The sequence below is a fragment of the Varanus komodoensis genome, unplaced genomic scaffold (assembly GCF_004798865.1).
Source record: "Varanus komodoensis strain SLA01 unplaced genomic scaffold, ASM479886v1 scaffold4, whole genome shotgun sequence".
NCBI classification, from domain to species: Eukaryota; Metazoa; Chordata; class Lepidosauria; order Squamata; family Varanidae; genus Varanus; species Varanus komodoensis.
In genome coordinates this window covers 46942537-46962971 of record NW_025335941.1, presented here as the reverse complement: position 1 = coordinate 46962971, position 20435 = coordinate 46942537, and the positions used below count along the sequence as shown (strand labels likewise).

Here is a 20435-nt window from a genome sequence, read left to right as displayed (position 1 = left end):
AATGAAATACATTAAAAACATTGACCTTGAACTCTTCTGCTGCTTTTAAGAAAGGCAGTCTTTAATAGACTGAAGTGAAACATGTATCACTTAAAAAGTTCTGTGTGGCTTCCTCCTACGCACTTTACTCGGAAGTAAAACCAATGAGACCAATGGGACATAGCCGTGGAGTCTAAAGTCCTGATCCTATGCAAACCTATCTGGTGGTACATTCCAGGAGTTGCAGCCCTTTGGAAGAGATGTTGAATGTTAGGGCTACACCTTTCGAATGCCAACTTTTACAGAAATCAAATTTGTACTCCACCTCTCCCTTTCTTTCCTGTTTCTGTTGCATATTTCTACTCCATCTTCAAATTGTAATAGCAAAAATTCTAGATGAGTTCCTAGTACCATTACAGGGTCAGCTCTACCATTAGGCAGAGTGAGGTGGCTCATATCCCTTGGCAGAATCTGGAGCCAGCATTAAGCAACAGAAAATGAGCCATTATCTCATTTCTGATTATATTTTCATTACTATACGAAAGAGCCCCATTTGGATTCTCTTCCTAGGCATGAAATGCCCTGGGCTATCTCTGCTGCAGTGTCTGATTCAGGCTATTAAAGAATGTTTAGGTATGCAAATAGGTATATACCATCACATCAAGATAAGTCAATGGCACTGATGTTTAGGGTTAAAACTTCGCCAAATGCTGAGCAAAATGAGAGTACACTGGTGATATTATAGGGATGCAGAAGGCTGGCTTATACCAAGTCACGTCTTTGGACCATCCACCTTTGTATTGTCTACTGGCCTACCTTAACCTGCAGATGCTTTGGACTACAACTTGTATTGGGCACACCCAGCATGGCCAATGGTTGTGGATGATGGTGGGTATAGTCCAAAAGTGCTGCCAGTGCTGAGGAAGGCTGCTGAATACTGATTGACTGTGGTTTTCCAGGGTTTCAGACTGGCGTCTTCCCAACTGTGCCACTGGAGATGATTCAGGATGGTCACTAGAATGGCCTCTGCATGTAAAACCTAACAGTGCTTGCTCATCTCTGTTTGATTCAAATTGTAGAATTCATATTCTGGATCTGCTCAAATTGCAGTCTGCCAAGCTGAATGCAGCACATTTGCTCTGTATCAGTGGTTGCTCACCACAGTCTTGACTTTGTTGTTTTGCTCCTTTTTTTTGGCCTCCAGAAATGGGAGCTTGTCAAGCACTTTGCAGGCCACAGCAAATGGCCGGCTGGCTGTTTTGGGCTTGCTGGGTCACAAATTGTGCACAATCATTTACAGCACCTTATATTTTATAAGACAGATTTCACAGTATGGACAATGTATTGGGATGGGCTTCTGCAATTTCTTTTAAAATGAATAAATAATAACGAAGTATTGATCCCAAGAAAGTCTGGGGACTCTGAAGCTGTCTAATCATTTTGGCTTAGCCCAGCCAGCAAAGACCATGATGAGGGTTCCTGGGAGTTATAGATCCAAACAACTGGAGGGCAAAACTTTGCCCCTCCCCTTTACACAGTATGACTTGTCACATATGTAAGCAAATCACACTTATCTCAATAAAATGTCCTCTTTTTAGTTTTCAAAACTGATCCTAAATACTATGATCGTTTCCTGGCTACCTGTCTATAAATACAGGGATACAAAGATGAAGAGCATTATCAGTTTACTGATAAGCTTTTTTCTGGAAACTTTCCAGAAATGGTCATGTTGATTAAACTCACATCTGCAATGACACATGGTACAAATCAGTATTTAACTTCAACAGTCCTTGCAAAACTCCTATCTGCATCAGCAGGAACAGAGAGTGAAGTTTCTTTCATAACCAGGGAAAAGGTACTAACTGAATCTTGTCCATACATAAATAAAGACGTGTACTTATTTCTTACTACTTACAAGCCAGTTAATCTATGCAGGAAGCCAGTTTTGTTAGCCAAATGGGTCAGACCTTTTTAAACCTGACTGCTCAGGACTGGAGTACTTCCAGGCCAGGAGCATTCCATGCCCTCTGGTGATGGATGACCAACTCTGGCTAGGGGGAATCTGACTGGGGTCGGATGTGGTCTCTGGGCTGCCACTTAGCCAGCACCGACATAGTGGAAGTGGAAGTAAAGTTGAAAACTCAGGAAGAGAGTATTTCTTGGCAATGTATAAATTATTACTCAAGTGAAGTTTTATTCTATTTAGCCATAGGCAATTACAAAATTTCCAAAAGGTATAATGAAAAACTAGGAAAATCAGTTAAGAACAGATGTTAAAATTGAAAAAAAGTAAAAAACTAGTTTAATTGCTCTCAATTAGCTACCCCTTCAATGCCACCTTTGATCTAATCTTCATAGCTGCCAAATCAAATATAAACTATTAGAACAGAGGAACTACTGAAATTTCTATATTAAGTGGGTCAAACAACACAACAACTCAGGGTATAGATTAAAGTGGTCATTGAGGCATGGTTTGTTGTGGAATTGTGTGCTGTTATTTGAGCCCAGGTTTGTTAACATTAAACTAACCAGAGTTTCCAACAAATAACAAACCATGGCTTCTCTATAGGTTTTTTGGGATTAACAGTCATGGATTCCTGATTTGGGTTCACACAACAATCCACAATTCAATAAAAACCTACAATTCAATGACAACCCATACCCTGGGTTGCAATATTGCGTGAACAGCTCCAGTGTCTGAGTGGATGAATACCAACAGTCAGATTACTACTACCTGTTCCTTCCACCATAATTGCCACTAGTTAAGTGACTATATTTTTGTTTAAGGGCATGAATCTAGAAAGAACTGCAGCCTCTGGTGGTGAGCACTCCAATCATGCGGCCACAAAGTCCCTCTTCTCCTTGGCTATGGTGGCCTGCAGAGCCTCATGTGTACACAAACACACATACTCAGTGTGGTAAGAAACTATGTGATGCCAGTTTTAAGAGGATATGTAAATACTATGATACTGATCATGTGAATTCTCTCATTCCCTTCAGGTGGGAAAATGAACTAGAAAGGGGAGCAGTGTGGCCCAGGAGTAGGAGTGATGCTTTTCTTCATTGGCCACTCCTTCTCTGCAGTGTGTTGGACCTGAGACGTAAGTGTGGCTTTGCATTGTAATGGAGCTAAAGAAGTTAAATTCACCCTAAAGCTATATAGTGCTGTATGAAGAGAAAGGACATATATTGCCATGTCCTTGTGATCTACTGTCAATCGGACTGAATGACATTCCCATGGGCCATTAAGTCTGCTGGTGATTGGTTCTTATTTGGGTCACCTGTGACCCCTCCACTGAATACTCAGGATGTACAAGGTCAGCCTCTCGACCAGTGATGGGCTCAGAGATGCTCTGATGAATTCATCGGCCAGCTGAATGGCAGGTCTTTCCACGGTGGGCCTTAAAGGCAGTCAGAATCAGTGACATGCGTATTGCTGTGCAAAAGACCAAGTGGGCAAAACGTCCCTGTTCAGCCTCTGCCAGCTTCCTGATTTGTATATGACTAATGTGAGTGAAACACTTGGATGATCACACTATAAGCCCGGTTTCCTTTTCCCAGTTGATTAATTATTGCACAATTCTCTGGAAGCCATAAAAGCTGCACCGATCAATAAGCAGCAGGTGTATACTATGCTGTTGGCAATGTGCTCTGTTCCCCAGTTCATTAGGAAATAACTTTTGCTGGGCATTTCGGTGTGTATGACTTCAGAAAATTGGAAGCAGAATGTCAGTTACTCAGGCAATTAGACTTCTATGGAATCCTGAAGTACATACCTGTTGTTTAATGTAAAGGATACAGAATCAACAATTGTTCAACTATTTTAAAACCTGGCTTTTAGCTGGGAGGGCAAACCAGGTATGATGGAGGCCTAACCTGTGTGTTAGATAGTGGGCTAGGCTACTTCCTCCCAGCTGAGGAGGTAGCACTGAAACATAAACTGAGACTAGAAGTACCAGGAGAAAAATAGCTGGCGCAGGTCACTGCTGCTTCATTTGACTACAACCCACATTCCAACACATCTAGAGTGTTTAAAGACTGCAGGATTTTGCAGTATGCCATTGTTGCTCTTCCAGGGTAAACGGCATGTACACTGACCAGGTTCAGACAACACACTGCAGCTTGTCATGGGCCATTTGACCCATGAGATGCCAGAGTGCCTATAGGCACTATATTGCATATGGCAACCCTAAAAACAGACCACAATTGGTTTGGATTCCTAGGTTTTACTTCTGGGGTCACATGGTATTACAACCTGGAACCAGGGGTTGCATATTCAGAATGGTGGTTGAACATGTTCAGCATGCCCTGCAATCTCACCATGGGCTAATTAAGCCACAGTGGACTGTTGTGTTGTGCAAACATCCCTAGCTGCAGTTTAATTTCCATATTCTGGCCATGTTTTTTCAGGAGATCAACTCCATTTCTGGGGCATTGCCAACTTGGGGGTGGGGGGTGGAGATGGTGGTCCTCTAGAACTTGTAAGTCTGCTTTTTATGTGCCTCTGGCAGGGATTAAGGAGGTACTGGAGCTGCATAGGCAATGCGCACCTACAAGCAGAATACAGCTCTGCTCCTGGAGCTGTACATGCACATATGATGTCCCCGATCATTTGTTTTTATTATATACACTAGGGGTGCTGAACCACTTTCAGTCTGAAGGCCAAATTCCATTCTGGAGAAGTTCTCAGTGTCTGCATTCCATCGGTGGACAAAGCTGAAGCAAAAGGGGTGTGACCCAAATGCCAGACATATTTTCACTTAAAGTTCTTAGTGCCAGCAGTTAAGTCTTAGCAGAGGCATTTCAGCCCTCAGAACAGGGGGAAATGTGCAAGAAATGGAAACCACCCCATGATGGATGGATGGTGGAAAGGAGGGGAGGGCAGGAAATTGGTCGTGGCTGTCTAGGGAATGCGGAAGAGCTGGTCTGGGAGCTCAGGAGGGCCAGATTTGGCCTCCAGATCTGAGGTTTTTCATCCCTGATATCCATTTGTCTCTCTGTTATCTCCTTTTCTTGAGATTCTGTTATACTTTAATATGTGCAAGTAACTGAACTCCACAATGAGGTTATGTAGATAAGAACAGACCAGGAACAGGAAATGGTCAGCCTGATAGCACCCCCCCCGGAACTTACCTTCATTTCCTCATGTATAAATGTATGATTGCCTCTCACCTTGCGGGCTGTGGGGAGGGACGTCATCCTTGCAATAGCAACAAAACTTGCCTCCAGCTTAGACAATGGTTGGCCTGGCTTGCCACTGCCAGGCCTCTGTGCCACATAAAAGCTTCCCATCCATGCAAATCATACGTGGCAGTCATTATGCTAATATTATACAATAATCAGCTTTTGCCCCATCAGCATTTTCTCTTCAGAAACCTGGCATTCTGAACCCTCAGTTAGCAATATCAGTGCTGGGTAAGTCAGTTTTCCCTTCCTTGCTCCAGTCAACAAAGATACAAAAATCTTAAGCCAGTAGTGAAGACTGCAGAGAAGCTTGTTCCTTTCTGGAAACATTTTGCTCTTCCTTCTCAAGGCCCGGATTTAACAGATGAAAGCTATTGAGAATTTCCCTTGCACCAGCAATTGCCAAAATGGGTCCCTGGCAGAGAACTCAGGTAGTAAAGGTTCCATTCATGAGACTTTCCTAAATGTCTATGTCACTACGAGATAATAACATCATGGGTCATAGTCCTATGCAGTTCAGTTTCGTGTCACACAGACTACATGCGTAAACCTCTTAATGCTCAGCCACTTCATTCCATTGCAACAGCTGGGATATCTGTTGCTCCATCTATCAAGAACCATCTTGACATATTCCTTCAAATAGAAGCAGGAAAGCCATGGGGATTAAAGACATTCTGTCTGGTTCAGATGAAAAAGCGGCAAAGATACAAGCCCTCTACTGAAAATGCATGCACACAAAACACATGGCTTTTCATTTGGGAGTTCATACAAATCATTTTGTTGACCAAGCAGTGAATATTCATTATTAAGTATCATGCATCATTCTAGATGGAGTGTGGCTTTCATAACCATATTAATAATAGTGCCATTGGTATCAGTTTTTACACTGATCTGATCTGAAATAGTGTGTTAGCTAAACAAAGCAATGGTTGCTTATATACTGAGAAGCTTTTGTTGTGACGTGCTATCAAGTCATGTTAACTTATGGCAAACCTGTGAGTGGATGCCCTACAGCATGACCCTGTCCTTGGCAGCCTTGCTCAGCTCTTGCGAACTCCGGGCTGTGGCTTCCTTTATGGAACCAATCCATCTCATACCTGGTTTTCCTTTTCTTCTACCTTCAACTTCCCCAAGCTTTTACCAACCAGATAAAGAACCATTGTATTGCTTATGTGAACAGCTTACACCAGCTTATTAACTAAACTGTAGATATTTATCACTGTTAATATAAGCAGCTGTTTGAATAAAGCAGAAGGGTTTTTGGGTTTTTTTTTAAAATTTAAAATAAATGTTCTACAAGAGGTATAATTAATGTTGCATTCTTCCAACTTACGCTCTCCATGCCACATCTTTAACAAGGCACGCTGTGGGCACCAGCAATAAACCGAGCCAGAAGTATCCACATCTCAACACCATTCCTGCCTGTAAAGATGCAGCAATAAATGTGACTTTAATCATATTACATCATGTAATTGTATGGTTGGCTGAAATGAAAGTATAGGATGAAAACATTGCTAAAACCATAGTATAATATAAATGCAGAAAATCAACTGGTTAGATATTAATTTAGTGTTTTATTTCAATGAATATCCAAGTTGTTAGTTCTGGTTGCAACCCCATGATTTCAGGGAAAGTGGCATGGAATTGGGTGTTATCTATCTAAAGTTATTAATTTTGAAGAGCTGTCCAGTCTAAGCTGTCTAAAAAGCTGTTCAACACAAGTCTAGTTGCATCAGAAGGAAGACCTGGGCCTTGAAGTCATTCATCCACAGCACTTGAACAGCAAACAAAGCAAGGAACACAGGTAACCTGGTTGGAGTCTCACATGCTAGGATGAAGAATATGGTATTTCTTTTTAAATTCTGAGAGATGATTCTAGTTGATAAGTATATAAGTTTATAAGTATAAATTAGCACTTGCAAATTGTATGCACATTGCTGTCCTCTGTGGCATATCTTTTCCTTTGTCAATTCAGAAGTGTTCCCCTTAGGTGCTGGAGCCATGAAATGTTTTGGGTCTCCTCCGCTGCTGGTAGAGAGAAAGACTTGGCCTTGGAGGCTTAGAGCTGACTGCTGAAGATTGCAGAAAAGTCTGATGTCCGGGAGCACAAAAATGAGGTGTTTTGGGAGAGACTGTAAGTCCACAGCAATGGGGGTAGGAATGCGCCAGCGCAGGAGCACACATAGTTCATTTCCCTTTCACTGGCCCTTTCCTTTGTACTCTGCAGCCCGACTGCCCTTGGTGGTGGGCAGGTGGGAAAGGTCTCTTTTCCAGGGGTCCCTGGGAGTGTGTGGGGTGCTTGCATGAGAGAAGGCAGACCTCCCCAAGTTACTTGGTCCTAAATCATTTAAGGAAATAAAGGCATCCTAAAGATTTAGGACACAATCACATGTTTAGACACAAAAAAGTCCAACAATGCCTAGCATTCCCCAGTGACTGCTCTGCTGATGTATATCCTGTCCTCCAACCTGATGGATTCATGGCAATCGCAAACAAAAGATGGCCCATCACAGGTATGCCTCCAGTTTCCTGCATTTAATGCATCTGGATGAGAAAGGAGGAGAATCACACCTATGCAATGTTATGGCAGTTGCTTGGTTTTCCTTCAGAGAGAAGTTGGCCACACATGGCTCTCAATAGATACTTCTTTGCCCAAAAAGTGGCACCACAGTTTGTTTGGTGTCCCAGTGAAGTATATTATTACTGAGTTAGCTCTGTTAATTGAATGGACAGTCGATCGGTCCAGATGGTGCACAGGCTGAATAAGACAGGACAGGTTTTCAATGCATCCCTGGGTGACTGTGACTGATGTTTCTTATGGTGTGACCGTTCTATTTGGCTGCTTTGCCAGTAGCTGCTTTACAATTCAACTGTATTTAGCAACAAAGATGACATAGCAGCATAAGTGCTAGACAGGTGCTTTTCAATGCATTTACTGTCCCTTTGATACTAAATCCTTCGTGCTGCTGCAGGAATGGCACAAGAGTGGTAAATCTTGTTCGGCAGTTGAAGATAAGATACAAGGCATGCTAAGACAGCTAGGGCTACTTTGAGAGCCCCTGGAGCAAGAAATAAACACATTCCACACTTGGAATCAGTTCTAACAGTGTAGGTCATATGACACAAATTCAATCCCAAAGCATTCCCATGCTCTACAGGCCAGTCTGTGAATGCAGCTATTGCCAGGGGCCAGCCCCACCGTTAGGCAGAGCGAGGCGACTGCCGCAGGCAACAGATACTTGAGGGAAGTGGCGGGAACTCCCTGGCGGCTCCTTATGAACACTCCAGCTGTTCCCCAAGTCGATGCACGCAGATCTGTGAGCCACATCACCTGTCCAGGAGCTGCTATATAGCCTGTCTGCTCAGATGTACTGGAGGATTGGATCTCACTGTCAGAACTGTCAGTTGGGTCAGTGCCTGCACATGGAGTGGGAGCAGGGTGGGACAGCCACTGAGACAGAGGAAGGGAGAGAGAGGGTCATCCCACCGAGTGTGTCTTGCCTACAGGCAGAAAACACCCTGGTACAGTCCTGGTTTACTACGCAATAGACACAGGGAACCAGCATGAGTGGGTGTTGTAGGTTTGTCTCTAGAAAAAATAATGAACACGTGAAGGACTCGTATTGGTACCAACAGTATAACAGTTGCATATCTGCAGAAAGGGTGTTGGAAATCGAGACAGCTTTTCACTGCACACTGACGATGGGCAAAAGCACTTATCCCTTTAAGAGTATCAAGCTGCCATTTTCTAATATAAACTATTATCCTATCTGCCAAACATGAGCAAAGTTCACATACCAGTGGCAGAAGATGTGCCACTGGAAGATGTGTTAACATGGGATGTGGTCGGAGGCTAACATTCCAACCCACGTGCTAACGACGAATTGGAATTTTGGTAAGAGGCGGCAGCTGCATCCTCACGGAGGGGAATTTCTTTGAAGATAGCCAGTGTTCTTTATTTCTGATCTTGGTGACAGAGTGACTTTTAGTAATCCATTTGCTGTGCAGGACATGCCCAAGCTATTTGCTGGTTTATTCATGACCCAGCATGTTTTTGCATGGGTGGCATCAGATTTGTGGGCAAGTCACACCCAAAGGATTCCCCTCCCTCAGTGTGTCTACTTTCTTACCACCACTGCCACCAAATTCTAACACCCACAGGTTTTTCCTCGTCATTGGTGGCCCTGAATTGGATGAGAACCAATGAGAACCCTGAATTGGACATTGCTACTACTTCTCTCACCACCAACATAGTCTGGGCTGCAATGGAGAAGAAAGCACAGGGTGTTCTTCTTAGGTGGTATGCCTGGGGGCAGGCCCTAAGTGAAGCTGGGAAAATATCAGTTCCTTCCCATGGTTGCAGGCCTGGAACTAGCTTGGATGAGGCAGAAGTGAGCTGCCAGCAGCAAGCCCAAGTAAACTACTTTGGCTGGCAGTTTCTGAAGGCATGGGGAGTATGCGTGGCTGTCATCATTGGTGTGAGTTCCAGGTAAGGGTTTGGGTTACAGTTCAGAAAATTTCAGTCACTATATATGTCTGAGCACCGGGGACAAGCTAGGATGGAATTGCAAAAATGAACTGCCTTCAGAAAAATGAAGTGCACTACTTCACAAGGCAGTAGGGTTTGTGAAAGTCAAAGGGCCTGCAACTAGCTCAGATGCGGCAATAAAAGTGGATTACCAAGAAAAAATGCTTGTCATTTCAAAATGCATAGGTAATATGATATTCTAAGCATTGGAAGTGAGCTCTCAGTTAGGATTGTTTGTTTGTGTATTTATGTATTTTTCTCAAGCTTTTCTAGGCCATCACAACAGCCACATGGATCCCTGGATGGTTTACAGCAATTAAAACACAATAAAACAAAACATTAAGATCCATAAACATTATCAGCAAATTCAATAAATAAAAGCATCTATTCCAACAGCAGGGAGACCAACCATGTTGACCTCATACAATGGCCAGATTGGACACATCTTAGATTGAAATACCAAGTAAAATTAGAATTAAAAAATTGAATTTAAACTGGCAAACATTAAAATACTCTGAAAATAAAAAAGTTAGCATTGGTGTTACAGTTCAAAAAATTTCAGTCCCTGTACATCTCTAAGGGCCAGTAACTAGTTCAGATTAGTCAGAGAAAGTGACCTGCAAAGTGAAACCCTGTTTTGGCTGGCAGCATCCAAATGCATGGAGAGTCTAAAGGTGTGCTTAACAATGGTGTTAAGCTCCAGGGTCAGAGTTTGGAAAATTTGGGAACCCTGTGCAAGGCTGAGGGTCAGGAATTAGTTCAGAGAAGGAAGAAATGAGCTGCCAAGAGAAACCCAAGTATACCGTTTGGGCTGGCAGTTTCCAAATGCACAGGTAGCATGTGAGGTTCTCATTATTGGACTAAGTTCGAGGATAGGTTTGTAAAGGGCATGGAATTAGCTGAAATTAAGCAGAAAAGGTGACCTTCCAAAGAAACCCCAGAACACTGCTTTGGCAGGCAATTTGCAAATGCAGGGGGAGTATATGGAGTCCTCAGCATTGGATCAAGCTTCACGTCAGGGTGTAGGTTGGGGCTAGTTAGGATTAGGGTTTGGAAAAGTTCAGTCCTTCTCCATGTCTGTGAGTCTTGAAATAACTCAGAACAGGCCAAAAAAGTGGGTTGCCAACTGAAATCTGAAGCACATTTCTTTGGCTGTTACCTTCCAATGCATGGGGAGGAGATAGGTCCTCAGCACTGAAGCAAACTCCAGGGTAGGGATAAAGTTGCAATGATTTCAGGCCCTGTGCATGTTCTAGGGCCTGGAACTAGCTCAGATGAGACAGAAAAAATCAGTTGCAACAGAAACAGCAAGTGTATTGCCCTGGCTAGCAGTTTCGAAATACATTGTGAGTAAATGAATGTGTCAAGAGTACTGTAAGCTCCAGGTCATGGTTTTGGCTGGGGTTAGGGTTTGGAAAAGTTCAGTTCCTTTCCATGACTATGGATATCCAGATATGGGTTGTACACGGCATTTTCCTCACTGGGATTTCTCTACTGGGTAGGGCTACTGTTAGGAAAATATCAGCCCTTGTGCAAGAGTCTTGAACTGGCTTGCATGTGGCAGAAACATGCATTGAGAGTATAGTATGTTGGAATTAAGCTTCTGGTTATTGTTATTGTTTGGACAATGTCAGGCCCTTTGCAAGTCTAAGGACCTGGAACTAGGCTGTATGAAGCAGAAAAAGTGAAATGCACAAGGAGACTCAAAATACTCTGCATTGACCAGTTGTTTCCACGTTAGGGAAGACATTTACATTTACCCTTATGATTCAGTTTACAATTCTAGTTAGGGTTAGGAAGGAGGAAAATTGCAGTCCCTGTGCATCTATCAGGGCTTCAACCTAGCTTGCACGTGTCAGAAATAACTAGGGGTTCATCAGAATGCCAAAGTGGACTGTTACCAATAGCGTTAAGCTTCAGCTTAGGGTTAGGGGTAAGAGGCTTGAGTCCCTGTGTCCGTGTGCAGGGTCTGACCTAGCTTGGATGAGGCAAAGAGAGTGAGCTGTCAAGAGAAGCCTCAAGTGAGCTCTTTTGCTGGTATGCAAACATACGGTTGGCATATGAGCTACTGTTGTGATTTGGTTTAAACTGCAGGGTAGGGTTGGGTTAGGGACATATCAGTCCATCTGTATGTCCAAGGTTCTGGAGCTAGCTGAGATGAGAGAGAAATGTGAGCTCCCACCTGAAGCCCAAGTGCCCTCTTATTGGTGGTAGTTTCTGAATGTGTGGGGAGTACATGGTCCTGTTACCATTAGAGTTAACATTCAGCATATAGGTAGAGCTGGGAAAATGACAGTCCTGTTACAGTAAATGCAATGGGTCATGTTCTCCATGGCAGCCATTATGTGAACTGGCAGCCCTCCACAAGTCAGCTTGTATGAATGGGAAAGACTTTCCATTTTATGAATGAGTCCCTGACATACTCGTACAATTTTGCATGTGCCGCCAGCTGCAAAGAGCTGGAGTCTGTCTTGGAGCAAGAACAAGTACTTCCCAAGAGTCAAAGGAGCAGTACATGGGGAAGGTGTGTAGCTCTGAGGCTCAGGCACTATCTGTGCTTCTCCTGTTATGTGTTTGCTTCCTCTGGCTGAAACTCTAGGAAAAAGCACTGTCTGACAGTTGGGAAAACACGACTTCTGAGTGCAACCATTACAGTGACCCTAGAATCACTGCCGTACATGTTATGCATAGAAATTGCATCCCTGACATGCACATTGTATTTGACCCTAGCATGTTTGCCATATAAATTCCAGAGCTCATAATTTTTAATTCTGATTTTACATGCTAGCCCATTTGGTGGAATTTAGGATTGTAGTAATAAACACAGTAGATCCTGCAATCCTGAAATCCACCAACTCCTCTGTTATCATCACCATCACCACCACCACCATCATCATTATTATTAATAATATTATTTTGCTATTATAATATTATTATGCCATTATTATTATCATCATTAACATTGCATTCCACCTTTTCCCTCTGTGAGGAAACCAAGACAGATTACATAGCTCCTTATATCCTCACAACTATATCTTTGTGAGGTAAGTAGGTCTACGAGTCTGTGACTGGTCCATCATCACCCATTAAACTTCATGGGCAAGTGGGGACTAAACCCAGATCTCCCAGGTCCCCAGTATAACATTCTACCCATCACACCACACTGGCTTTACAGGTCCCTGGTATAATCCCAAGGCATCTGCAGGTAGTCCTTTGAAAAAATCCCGTCTCGAGCTGCTGTGAGTCAGTATTGACAGTACTGAGCAAGATGGACCCATAGGTTAGGGAACTTCCTGTGTTCCTAAATTTAGTATTTATTTAAAAAATTATCTACCATTCGCTCAGCATGTTGCTCTCGGAATGGCTTACCAATGTGTAGCAGGCGACAGGTTTGAGGACTAATTGTGGGTCAAATATACTGAAAGAGCACATTATGGGAAACAGTTGTTACAGTCACATTTAATGTTGCAAAGTCACACCCACAGACTATGCATTAGAAAATACTTTGTCAGCTCCATTAACTAACAATGTATATTAGAAGGAAAATGCCAAAGTGGCATCACAGGACCAGGCTGTCCATAAGCAAACTAGGCAGAAGATGAGATGCTCAGCCTTGAAGACGTGTCATCCCTTAATAGTTTCCACAAAAGTTCTCTGTTTCATTTGGTTACCAATGGTCACATTGTCAGGAATCTGCTTTTCTATCTCAATTCACAGGAAAGAACAAGTTTGCTATAACACTCACCCATGTGGGACATTAAGTAATACCTTAACATTTTCTTTACTTTTGCTCTATTCTTTGGATTTTGGCAATTATGAAGAAAGTCTCATAGGAGACCAAAACCAACAGAGATTCATTTTATTTCCCTGTCTAGCCCTTCCAGTTATCCCAAAGACCTTTTTCCTGAACAGGTGTGGACTATAGTTTTGATTTAAAAAGCTAAAGGGGAAAGCATGGAGAATAACTCAGCCTTAAGTTTCCCAACCAAGGGGGATAAATGTATAAAGGGTCATGGCAGTAGGACGTGTGGGACCCTTAAAGAGGTCATACCATGATGGAGAAAGTTTTGTATTATTTTACTTATGTGTGATAGATTTATACAGGAAATGTTGTGCTGTAATTAATATAATAAAATAAGATCAGTTTAACTGCAAATTGCAACAGAAACCAGATCTGAAAACTTTAAAAAGTTTGATGACTTGATATATAAAGTTGGATATACAGATACCGTCTTACATAGAAAAGGCATCTTCTCCTTACAGAAGCAATGTGTAAGAAACATAAAATTAACCCAGAGGCCTTTTGCATGCACAAAGGGAGATCAGTGAATTACTACAGAATTTACAGTTAACAGCATGGCATGAAATGCTCCGGAAAGCTCTTGCCTGGGTTACTGCACTGTGCTGATTACTGCACTGGAGCTGCCTTTGAAAATGGTCTGGAAATGATGGCTTGTCCAAAATAAGGCACTGAGTCTGTTAACAGGGACTAGGCAGTATGAAATGTATATTATGTGGTGTATTATGCCAGAGCGTCATGATCTTCACTAGCTTTCAGGCTGCTTCTGGATGCAATTATTACATTAATTATTTAAATAGATTAAATGCTTTAACTTGAAATAAATAAATTGAAAGTGCTGGTATTAACCTTCAAAGCCCTTAATAGCTAGGGGACAGGTTACCTGAAGGATAGTCTCCTCCAATAAACTAGCCCAGATCTCCCCTGGGTGCCCCACCAAATGAAATGAGGCTGGTGGAGACTAAGGACAAAACTTTGTTGTGGTGGCATCCTGCCCTGGAATGCATCTACAGAGAAGCTTGCCTGGTGCCCATGGTGTGGTCTCTTCCGGACCAAGTGAAGAGCTTTTTTTCTCAGGCGTTTTAGTTCTTGAATTGTGCTGCTTTTACATCTAGTACTTTATTGTTAAATCTTCACATTGCTGCTGGCTTTATACTGTAGCACTCCCTCTCTCTCTCTCTGTGGTTTTATCATGATGTATTTTATGGTTTTAATTACTGTGCACTGTCTGGAGAGCTTCACCTATTGGGCAGTATAGATATGGAATAAATAGTGAAGTCTCTCAGAAACATTTTCACAGTTTGCTAGTGACTGTTTTCCTTCCAGTCATAGTTCTTTGGATTCAGCCCTGTGTCCAAAGAGTAAAGCCTCATTAGGTTTAATTCTGAGGAAATTCAATACAAGTTACAAGCTACAGAGACAGCATTTCAATTCATCAAGATGCAGTAAGCTATATCACACAAATGCCTTTAAATGCTGGAAATGTCACGATGTCTGCATTCAGAGTATTAATTTCTTGTGCCTTTCATTCATGACTCACCCTATAGCCAGAACTCTCAAGGTGACTTACCTAATAAAACAACACAATAAGACCAATATAAACCAATAACTATTGTTTGAAACTCAAAAGCAGCAGTAACACAACAAATTCAAGTATGAAAGTAGAGAACTATCAAATCAACAAGAGAAAGGGCAATTTTTAAAATGCAGCTTCAAAGCTATTTAAAAGGCCTGTGAGAATATAAAGGCCTTTATGTAGCACAAAAAAGTCCACCCTGTCCATGCCAGGCAGACATATCACAACTCGGGGGCCACTACAGAAAAGTTTGGCTCATGAATATGTATGAGGGAACACCTGGAGGAGGGTTTTGGTAAAAATTTAAAATTATATTTTATGCTAATGACCCTTCACAATTACTCTCAAAACACCAGGAAACAATTTCAGTTTTCAACTTTTAGTGCTTTGCCTGGAGAAGTAATTAATTGATCAAAGTCTGAATAGATCCAGATTGGAGATATTGCATCTCTTATTGTATTAGGTCACTGGCGATTTCAGTGGCGTCCAGATTTTATCACCTACTTGTTATTATTTTATTTATTATATTTATTTGAAATACCTGGGAATATTCATCCATAGAGACATATCTCAAATGAATAAGTTCAGTCTGAATAAGCCAATTAATAACATTTCATGGGATGCAGACAGATTGGTATCTCTTAAACTGAGCTTGTGGGATAAAGTTAATGCACTTAAGATGAACAGTATACCTTGGTTTGTATGTTTTCTGGAGGGTTGCTTTCGCTTGACAACTATTTCCCAAAAAGTAATGCTTTGTTTCACAAGTTTTTTCTTGCGGGGAGGGGGGCTGTTCTTACCTTCCACAAATTTATTTTAAAAGTATCCAACTTCCCATTAAAGATGATAGGTATGACTTTCTAGATCTTCCCTTCTATAATAGGGCTTATTTAATGACTAGTTCTACATTTTATCTTTTCTATTCAGACTATGCACCCCGATCTGTTTTAGAATCCTGAATCCTCTCCTCAAATGGAGGGCAATGACTTCTTGATGCTTCCAACAATCATGGCAGTAAGAGAGGTGTGGCATATTATAGTGCATCAATTAAAATTTCATCCATTTTCCTAGTAAATTGACCTTAGGGAGAAAAGCATATTTTAAAATTGCATAGCAGACCTGGACAGACAGGTTAATTTTTCTTTGGACCTGTTAGTGAGTGTGGATAACTTTTTATTATTTTCTGCCTTGCATTGCAAATATGACCTGCCTGCTTCAATTGACCAGCAATGCTTGCAATGGCAACGTTTGTTAGACTCTAGGGTTGTCCTTGCTGATCCTAGAGCTTCACAGTCCCCTCTTCTAGTGGAAGTATTGATACAGGCTGGGTAGTTATATCAGGCCCTGATTCATGTTTACAAATACTTATTATCTGTAAATAAGGCATGATATACAGAGTCTTAAAGATAAATAGAACAGGGAATTAGATGGCTTTATTTTGCCTAATCAATGGGCTATTATTTTTGCATTTGTGTCAGAAGGATCTATGGCTTAAGTCTTATTCTACAAGAACTTCCACTTCACGTTTGTTGGATGTAACCTCTTTTTAATAAGGATTTGTCTAAGTCAGCTAATTGCTGGAGGTGTAATCTGGCTAATGTTTCACTTACCCACATATTTTGGCAGTGTCCGGTGGTTGCTGCTGCCTTTTTTTTGCTGGAGGTCATAGTATGGATAAACTTTGCCCTGTGTACAATGGATGAGAGGTGTGTCCAGGAGGAACATGTGCTGTTCGTGTCTTTAATGAGCCACACCCACGCCGCTGGAGGCTGCACGTACTTAGACTGGAGGAACCGAGATTCCAAGAACTGACTAAGGGAGCTTCTAAGTCAGGGGTCTCAAACTCGTGGCCCGTGGGCCAATTGCCGGGATGGGCAGGGCACGGGGGAGGGGTCCTGCGGCCTGCAAAGCGCCGGTGGTGCCCGGGCCGGCCGCGGGATGAGCGGCTCACCACCACCACAGTGGTGGAATACTTGATGCGGCCCAGCCTCACCCAGACTCTACTTCCAGCGGCCCCCAGGTGAGTTGAGTTTGAGACCCCTGTTCTAAGTGGAGGGCACTCCACTAGGACAGTCTATCTTTGTAGAAAAGATATCTTTGAAATGAAAGGTGGTCCTTGGGCTGAATGAGGTTCAACACCTCTGTTATAAACAGAGCTCTTGGCAGCATGGTTCCTTCCTGCAGGAGGGAGGGAGCCATATGAGGAAAGAATGGAGGCAGAACAGTGGGAAACACAGATAGTTCATCTCCTAGAATGCAGTAGAAAGGAATCTTCTTCTGGTGGAAGTTGCAGATCACAAGATTGTCCTTGGAACCAGAACTCTGGGGCTGTTTCTTTGGCTGGGGCCTGGGAGCCAGTGGAACCACTCAAGTCCCTTTACTAGACTTTTCTTTTGATGCAGAGGAAATATGAGCACTGCAAAATTGTTGATTCCCTTTTAATCTCTGACTAAACCAAATGTCAACTAATACAGAAAAAGGGAGACTAATGGGTAGAAAAACAAAAGGAGAAGAAGGCCTGACTAGGGACGGGCTAGCCTGGTGGGTCTTCAAGCTGGCCTCTATAAAACACATACAGACTGGGAACACTACAGCTTCTACATATAGGTTTCTCATATAGGAATGGTTACTTGACAGGTGGTTTTTCCAAGGATCAAAGAGGAGAAAGGTGGTCTTAGTAGTGGAGTGGCTGGTTCTCACCACTACCAATGAGTGTAAGGTGGTACACTTGGTTCCCTCCAAGTTGTTGGACTACAATTCCTAGCATCCCCCAGCAAGCATTCTAGGAGTTATACTCCTTCCTATCTGGAGGGGTACCAGGTTGAAGAATGCAGGTATAAGGTAAAGGTAATGTGTAAAATGAGGTTCCGTGTGCACAAATTTTGTGGGTTTCTAGTTGCAACAGATACTAATGTGTTGACCAGTCATGGCAAGGAATTTTCCAGGCCACAAAGTGATTAAGTTAGGGATTTAGGTAATGAGAAATGCACTCTTTAGCAACCTCAACTACATCATTGGATGATAACCTATAGGTCATTAAAAGCCCCATTTGGCTTATCTGAGTGACTGGTAATAAATGCCCAGAAGGATGTGATATGGAACTTCCTTTTCCCAATATTTCTCAAATATCAGAGTTTAAGAATGTTATCTGTCTGTTCCATTATGATTTATATCACTGGGTTCACATGACATGGGAAGGAAAAGAAGTCACCGTGGCTTTTTTCTTACTTTGTGCATGCTGGCTATGTACCATACATAGACTGCATGGTACCCAAGCCTGATGAGGTGGCTTCCAAACCAGCCTGCATTCCAGGGCTTGTTCTGGGGTTCCAGAGTGGTTTGGAAACCAGCCCCACCGCCCCTCTTCACTGGGTTTGGATGGCATGGCAAGCTGCACACAGCACAGGTGATCGTGGAAATGAGGCAGCTTCTTTTCTTCCCCAGTCATGTGAACTCAGCAGGTCTATAGAGTACCTGATCATTTATTGAAGGAAATATGATTTCGGACTCATTAGAGGCCTGGAAAACTACTGCAGAAATGAAGTAATTCATTTTTAAAGTTATCCCAGGGGACTCTTAACAGGTTATTCTTATAGGTTTAATTGTAAACTCTGGTACAGATTTGAAAGGTAGCGTATTAGTGTTCTAAATGAAGCAATATGCAGAGAGAAATATAACGCGAATCAGGAAAAGGTAAGTTTGATGAAACAGGCAGCAGGGCAAAGTTACATACATTAATCGCTCTTTTGATGTGGACTGCCACTCTGCGCATATAACTTAAGACATGAAGGGGCCATGCAATCCTTTTTTGCATTGGTAGCTACTTCTTTTATATGGCAGCTTTTATAAGTAGCCAGGCTTACATAGTAGCCGGTTTTATATAACAGTTATGCCTTTATCATGTACGCTGCAGGGGGAAAAATAATTACATTTTACAGAAACCCACCTTTGAATGAAAGGCTCACAGGGAGTAATTATACTGAACAGAAGCCAAGGATTCCCAATGAAGATATCTAGTACAGTAATACAAAATGCTATATCAATGCACCAATGGGCCAAATTAAGACTACAGAGTGAATAATAATACCGAAACGTTCTGCTATCAGTATGTTATACTAACAAGAGATCAGGGGAGGGGAATTGGACCAATCTTCCCCCTTCGAAGACATTTTAGACCAAATATAGAGAGAATGAGATCCTGTAATTCTAAGACCAGGGAATCCTCAAGCATGCAGGGGGCCAATTTTGCATCTTGGAGACCCTACCTGGCCACAGTTGCTGGGCAATATGAATATATATACATGTGTATGTGTTCATGTGTGTGGAAAAACGCACTCATCTGCTGCAGAGCACCAAAAGAGTCGAATTTAGCTTACCTGAAAGTTCATTTGATCCTACAGGCTCTATTTTCCTACCATTTTATTTGTTTATTTATTTGAGACATCCTAAATTTGGCAGGACAGTGGGGGATATATGTTGAGCACAGAGCTAGACTGTGGTGACAGCAGTAATGGGGAATCCGACATCCAAATGGCGACACTGAATTACAAGCATCAACTTTCAAATTCCGAATAGTTCAAAATTCTAAAATCCTGGTTTAGGAGAATAAACATTTAATTAAAAACCTTGGTCCATGCAGTGTTTTGCTTCAGCTTTATTATATACCCCAGAAATAGAATATGATTGCTAGGAAGTACTACACGAAAGAATTCCTGGCAGTCATTGCCACACCTACTAAATGTTCCTCAGGGCCACACAGAGAAGGGAAACATACAATTAAGATAAGCAATGGTATGTCTGGCAACCACATGGATATATTATAGCTGTATCCTTCTCTGGACATCCACCATGCATGCTTGATAAATGAAAACATCCTCAATGTCCCATAAGCTCAATGAAACGGAACTTGGGCATACCATAAACGAATCTGTCTGTATATGCATCACTGCATATGCACCATTCCATTCACAATGCCCCTTCATACAGCCTCATTACATTACATTACACTTTCACTACAGCTTACCATTGTGCTTGGATTCTGAATAGCTCCAGAAAAATGTCACCTCAGGTTTTCATGAGATGGTGGAAAAGTCATTCACAGCCCTCCTTCATATTTCACTCCATATTATTTAGATTTATTCATGCCCTTTTCAAACTGCACACCCCGTGCTGTATTGTTTTGCAGCACCATAGCTGCAGAAGCTCATCCTTAAGTATAAATAAAAGGAAGAGAAAGTTTTATACTATAATTTCCTGAGTGCTGAATTGCACAAGTGATCCTGATCTCCATTGTAAGGTGAATTTTTTTCTCAGGTTTGTCTGAAAGCAGCTATCACATGATGGAATTCAGTACTATCATGTTTTGACAA

The 20435-nt window shown here is 42.1% G+C and overlaps 1 protein-coding gene across 1 annotated transcript in view; it reads right to left on the bottom strand.

The window, feature by feature from the left end:
* ATP8A2 (ATPase phospholipid transporting 8A2) overlaps window positions 1–20435 on the bottom strand; it is a 433576-nt gene that overhangs the window by 20254 nt on the left and 392887 nt on the right. Inside the window, exon 35 of the mRNA XM_044441796.1 lies at window positions 6497–6585. Coding sequence (XP_044297731.1) covers window positions 6497–6585 — 89 coding nt within the window. The remainder of the gene's footprint in view (window positions 1–6496; window positions 6586–20435) is intronic.